The sequence below is a fragment of the Lycium barbarum genome, chromosome 11 (genome assembly GCF_019175385.1).
Source record: "Lycium barbarum isolate Lr01 chromosome 11, ASM1917538v2, whole genome shotgun sequence".
Lineage (NCBI taxonomy): Eukaryota > Viridiplantae > Streptophyta > Magnoliopsida > Solanales > Solanaceae > Lycium > Lycium barbarum.
Window position 1 is genome coordinate 83,772,419 of NC_083347.1, and position 6,628 is coordinate 83,779,046.

The 6,628-nt window shown below is 36.6% G+C and overlaps 1 protein-coding gene across 1 annotated transcript; it reads left to right on the forward strand.

Annotated features, from left to right (window-relative positions):
* The first annotated feature begins 4,396 nt into the window (after window positions 1–4,396).
* On the forward strand, window positions 4,397–4,966 carry LOC132619957 (uncharacterized). The gene has a single exon (XM_060334715.1). It carries the CDS (start codon window positions 4,397–4,399, stop codon window positions 4,964–4,966), a length of 570 nt encoding a protein of 189 aa, XP_060190698.1.
* Window positions 4,967–6,628: the final 1,662 nt, after the last annotated feature.

The following is a 6,628-nucleotide window of genomic DNA, read 5'->3' on the forward strand; positions in this document are numbered from 1 at the left end:
TAGCCGAGAAAGAAGATGAGTGAGAAAAAGGTATGTGTTCAATCTTCTCTTTCATATGTTATGGATGATTTGTGCATGTTATAGTATGTAGAAATGGATGAAATTCATGAAATATGTGTGTAAGGGAAGTGGCCGAATGGGGGATTGAATTGGTGAGATGTGATGAATTGATTTTACTTAGTATTTTAATTGTTGTTGCGGTAGATTCTATGATGTAAAATGAGGATTTAATGGTTTGAAATGAAGTTGTAATCGTTTGTGGATTATGGAAGAAGTTAATGTGATATTAGTGTGGTTCCTTATAATTATAAGAATAGAGTTGCTAATGTGTAGGTTGTAAATATAATTCATGAATTTGAAAGTGAGACATGTGTTTGGAAGATTGTAAGTTGGGTTGTTGTAATTGAATTTGAAAGAAGGAAATGTGTTGTTATTGTTCTTGTTGAATTTGGAAGGTTTCGGGTGAAGTGGTATGTTGGTTGGGTTTTTGAATATTGTGTGAATTGTTTAAAGTGTTCTTGAATCATGTAAGAAGGATTTCGGATTAACACTTGAATGTGAGATCATTGGTGTTGGCTTGATTATATGTGATTGAATTGAATATAAATGAAATGCCGTTGAATTGTGTGACAAAGGTTGTTAATGTTAGAATATATTCTGGATTGGTTATTGAAGTTGTTAGTATGATTGTTGGTATTGTTGTTGATAAATTGGCCGAGTTAGATTCTCGGGGATGGTGTATTTACAGGGGAAATGCTGCCGAAATTTCGGTAGATTATAAGTGAATTTATGTGAGAAACTAAGGCAAGTTTATGACGACGAATCTAATGATTGTGTGAATTCTTTTGAATGTAGACTAGCAAGCTTGGATAAATAAGCGTAGTTAATAGGACGTGGAACAGGTATGTAAGGCTTACCCTTTCTTTCTTTTGGCATGATCCTTATGAAACGAGCAGATGACGTATATGTATGATTTCAAAGAAATTCCTATTCTTAGAGCCACTAGGATGGCTAATATTCTTGACTTCCATAAGCTATTTCATATGGTTTTGATGCGTATCTATGATGTCCGAAGTTTTATTTGATATGTTTCCGAATGGCATTCGAGAGATAATTGATATGACTAATGTCTTGATTTTCAAATGATAGCACGTTTGATTATTCCATTGAGTCTTTGATATATTTCGACACGTACATAAGGTTCCAAAAGCTCTATTTGATTTGATCCATAACGATATTCGAAAGGTACCTAACATGATTGTTGCTTTGATTTTCCAAAAATGGCTTCTGAAACGTTCGTAGAAGGTTCTGTACTAAAACGTCCGTAACTTTCTTATACTAACTCGAATTGGCCTGAAACGTGTTTATGACCCTCAAGTATCGATTTATGTATGTATCCATCAAGTCTTAAGATTTGTTTTAAATTGCATATAGTTTCTCACTACTCTGCTCGTGCATGTGTCATTACCTCTTTCACCGAGTCCCGGGCCGGTATGTATCGTGCATATGGTTCGCCGAGTCCCTTGCTTGAGGGCCGGGTTCCATATATATATTCCAGAGTATGATGTGTCTGGTTCCCGGGTACCGTGTATATGTGTCCGGTTCCCGGGTACCGTGTATATATTATGGAGTATGATGTGTCCGGTTCCCGGGTACCGTGTATATGTTATGATGTGCTATGTGACGGAGATGTTACGGAGATATGGAATCTTCTGGAGTATGATGTGTTATGGCGCCAAAGACAGGAGTGGCGACCATGTTCCTGTGCCCTATGCATGATTTTGATATGCATCATTTGTGTTTCAAAAGTAAGCATTTTGATATTCTGGATAAGCTACTTACCTTCTGTACTTCTTCTGACATATGACTTCAGCATACGTGATTTGGGTTTAGAAAATAAGCATTTTGGTATTCTGGATAAGCTACTTACTTTCTGTACTTCTTCTGACATATGACTTCGGCATACATGATTTGCGTTTGGAAAATAAGCATTTTGGTATTCTGAATAATGTACTTACTTTTGTACTGCTTGTTTCGATTATGGTTCCGTTTTCTGTATTCCATGCCTTACATGCTCAGTACATATTCCGTACTGACCCCCTTTCTTCGGGGGTTGCGTTTCGTGCCGCGCGGGTACACCTAGATGAGTAGAAGCCATTGTAGAAGATGTTCCAGCGGGATTGACGAGCTCCACTTCCTCCCGAAGTGTTGCCGAGTCAGAGTTTATATGTTATGATTTCTGATTGATGTTAGAGACTTTGCAGACATAGTCGTGGGTATAGAATGTCAGTCTTGTGAGCGGCTCCGTCAGCCGATGGGTCATTTTGCTTTATGTTATAAATTTCTTATGATTACAGATTTCACTTTATTTGAGAATGATGAAAAGGATGTTTCTGGAAGTCTTTGCTATGTATTTCATTTTTGTTTGATTCAAGGAGTCCAAAAGATCATGTATGTAGTAAGAGTCAGCGGGTTCGCTCGGCTCCGAATATGGGGTCGGGTGCCCATCACACCCTAGTAAGATTGGGGTGTGACACCAGATTCCTAGGAGCTACTCAGCAGATTTACATGAGAACTCTGCTCTTCCGGAGGTGCCATTTTTGAGATATTATTTTGTGTATATGTTTGGGCACGACGGGGTCCTGTCCCGTCCTTATGTCTTAGTACTGTAGTAGAGGCTCGTAGATGCGTATGTGTGGGTTGTAGATGTCCCATGATGACTACATTGTACAGTTGTATATCATTTTTGCAGCCGTGAGGGCTTATATATATGCATGTGTTGCCTTTGAGATTATATGTGTCCAGGATGAGTATGATGATTAGCATAATGAGTGGTGCTCGGTAGTCAGCTCCAGGTACCCGTCATGGCCCCTAGTCGGGTCGTGACAATATGCACTGCATTCATCATACATACATTATTTCATTGCATTGTACCTTCTGGTTTCTGTTGATATGTTGTGATACTATCGTGATATAGTAGTTCGGATTGATTAGTTGAGACTTGGCACAGTTGGGCTTAGCTGCTATAACATAGGTGATGACTTCTTGTGAGATGATTGTGATGTATTGGTTCGGACTGATTATACTGAGACTTGACACAGTTGGGTTTAGATGCTATAACATAGGTGATGACTTGTTCAGTGGATATGGATTCGTGTTGACTTGTACTTGTTGGTTTATGTGTTTATCGTGCTTTGTTGTCTTTATATACATTAGCTAGTCTTAGTCAGCCTATGATACCTACCAGTACTTGTTGTCTATACTGACTTGCTCTTGCTGCATTCTTTTATGAATGTAGAGTTCCAGGTGGGATCGACCTCTACTTCTTATGGCTAATATTCGAGGATTTTCTTATTCGAGTCTTTCAGGGTGAGCATGAGGACATTCGCTGCCCGAAGACTCTTGCTTTTATTATGTCTTTATTTCCCGTTCTAAGACATGATTTTGAGACTATTGATGTATTATTATTATTATTCAGACTTGTAGTATTTAGTTAGATGATCTTGTATGACCAGACCAGCTATTGGGGTGTATTTCATTATTTCCGCATTTTCTTATATTATTATCGTAAGACTTATGTTACTCTATCTTCTTCCGCTTTACTTATGTTTGTATAATTGTTGGGTTAAGGGTTCGCCGAGGTGGGAAAGGTAGGTGCCCGCATGACTTAGTGAAATTGGGTTGTGACAGTATTGTACTCTTATACGTTAATGTTGGTTTTGACGAGATATATTTGGGTAAAAGTAAAAAACAACTTCATCCTTTTATGGGGAAGTGGGGCCCGCATTAATTGGGAATATTTTTTGGGAGAAGTATAACTTCTTCCTTTTAAGGGGAGTGGGTATGTTGGCATGGCACCAAAGTTGAGGGAATGAAAAAACTTTTTTAGGTAATTGTTGATTTGTAGTATCCTTATTTATTTGGGTAACTATTCTATTGCCCATATTTACTTATTGCTTCTTCTTTTCATTATTCTTCTACTCTTAGTGTTATTGATAATTCTCAAGTCTCCTACACACCTAAACATTCTGTTGCAAAACATAGTGCTTACAAAAGATCAAGATTTACTTTTTGGCGTCTTCTTCATATTAACAAGCATTGCCACAAACAATCATTACATTGAAGCAGCGCAATACTATTTCGATATCATTATATCAACTTATTAAATTCTTGAACCAGTTTTTATTGTTCTAACTGTTGATATTCTTATTTCATAAGTATATATTATTATTTCAGTTATTATTAGAATTTATTCAATTTAAATATGTTAACTAGAAAATATGATTCCGGTTATGCAAAAAGATAGAAAAAGAGAAAAGCTGAAGAATTAAGTAAATCCCAAAAAGGAGCACTTGAAAGATTTTTAACAAATAATAAAAATATTGAATCGAAAAATATGGGAGGGTGTTCTTCAAATGAACAAGTCACTAATATAGTTGAGTTAGATGATAATAAAATCCAAGAAAAAAATCTAGAAGAAGTTACTCAGAAATCTGACATAGTTCCAGAAAATCAAAAACTCCTAAATGATTTAAATAATTGCATCCCAAAAAATATATACGATCCAAGTCAATGGGATACTGTAGACACAAAGTTGAGAGATTTATTAGTAGAAAAGGGACCAATTAGAATAACTGACATAAATTTTCCAAAGGATAAATTCTCAAGACATTTTTCTACAAGACATATTCAAAAATTGGCAAATGGGGAAAGACATGATAGAAAATGCTTAGTTTACTCAAAAGATTTGGATAAAGTCTTTTGCTGTAAATTGTTTAGTACAACTTCTAGTACTTGTAACAGTAAACTAGCTAGTGAAGGTAGTAATGATTGGAAAAATCTTAGTGTTAAGATCAAAGATCATGAAGTAACAAACGAGCAGCATATTATTAATATGGTTGCGTGGGTTGATTTAGAAATGATATTGCACAAAAATAAAACTATTGATAAAGATGTGCAAGAATAAATTTGTTACACCTTGGAAAACCCCCCGTATATGTACAGTGAATAAGCTAACCAAGGGCGTAGCATATGTGATGTTTTGACGAGCAATAAAGAGTATTAGATGACCCTCGACGAGATTCTAAAGGCATACAATGCAAGGAAAGAAAGTTGCTAAGGAAAAGGAATCATACGTGGTGTATCGGATAAGAATAACAAGCAACGATTTGGTGATGGCATAATGAGGCCTCAGGGATAAGCAATAACGTCCTTTAGATGGGTATTGAAGTGTTAAACAAGTGTTAAGAAGGTTCCATAAGGATCGGAGATCAAACGAGTCGACGAAAACAAGTTCCGGAAAACTGGACAACATACGGCCAGACATACTGGCCGTATAATATATACGGACCGTATGTCCAGTCCGTAGATCCAGCCCAGAACACCAAGGTTCACTGGACCAAATATACGGTCCCAACATACGGTCAGTAAATATTATACGGACCGTATGTTGGTCCGTATAAAGATGGTCGGCCAGCTTTTGGTATTTTAATATAAGGGACTCTTTCATTTCATTCACTCTCCACTCTTCAAGAACCATCTAGAAGACTCTCTACTCTTCCACTACAAGAGAAATCCAAGGGAAACTAAGATCAATAACACATAATCCATGAATCAAAGTGTATGAAACTCAAGTAAAGCTCATCTTCTTCAAAGGAAACCAAGAGAGGTGAGATAGGGTTTTGGTGAAAGAGGGAGAACTCCACTCAAGACTTGTTCAACCATCATCGAAGGTAAGTTTCGTGACCATTTTATGTTATTTAAGGTATTGGAAGGATAAGATACCCGAATTGTAGAAGAACATAACAAATGGGTCATCCAAGAGTGAATAGTGTCATGAGTGAGTGGTAGTTGAGTTGAATCATGAATGTTAGTGTGTTGTGAGTATTAATATGTTATAAATGACATGTATACCATGAGATAAGTGTGATACATGGGAAAATACGATAGCGAACCCAAAACCATAAATGTGGGGAAAAATGAAGAGAAATTGTGGATCATGACCATTGTATATGAATGATAATTGTGATTTGCTATATTGTGATTGTTATTATGGGTGATTGGGAGTTGATATGGAATACGGGAAAAGTAGTATAAACAAAGGAAGTGATGCCTAATTTTCTCTAGAAATAGTAGTGCGTTCTTATAGTTGGTTAACTAACGATCGTACGAATCCTCTTTTTGAAGGTAGAGGCGTGACATTGAAGGAGAATAAGCAGACGCTAAATTGCTTAAACGACAAAGGTATGTGAGGCTTAACTCTTCTTTCAAAAGGCATGAATCCTTCAAGCTTTCCACAAATCCTTCTATAAGATGAAGCTTAAGAGTCCTTCTATATATTAAATCTCCTATGAGCATGATAGTGATGACAATGAGCTAAAGTCTAGAGACTCAAGAAATTATGGCATGATCTTCCGACAATGCTAATGATGTTATTATTGTTAACACTCGCCTTATGTTTTATTCCCTGCAAGGCGAGGCATGATACTCATAAATGTCCATAATACAATCGGGGGTTCACAACCTTACGTCACCCCGACATAGTATGGTTGTCTTAAAGCCTAATGAATGCTCTTAATGTTGTTGTATGTTATGACAATAAGATGATAAGTAATGCTAACTTGTAACA

Excerpts from the sequence above, each read along its gene's own strand:
- LOC132619957 (XM_060334715.1), top strand. The coding sequence starts at position 4,397 with ATGGGAGGGTGTTCTTCAAATGAACAAGTCACTAATATAGTTGAGTTA.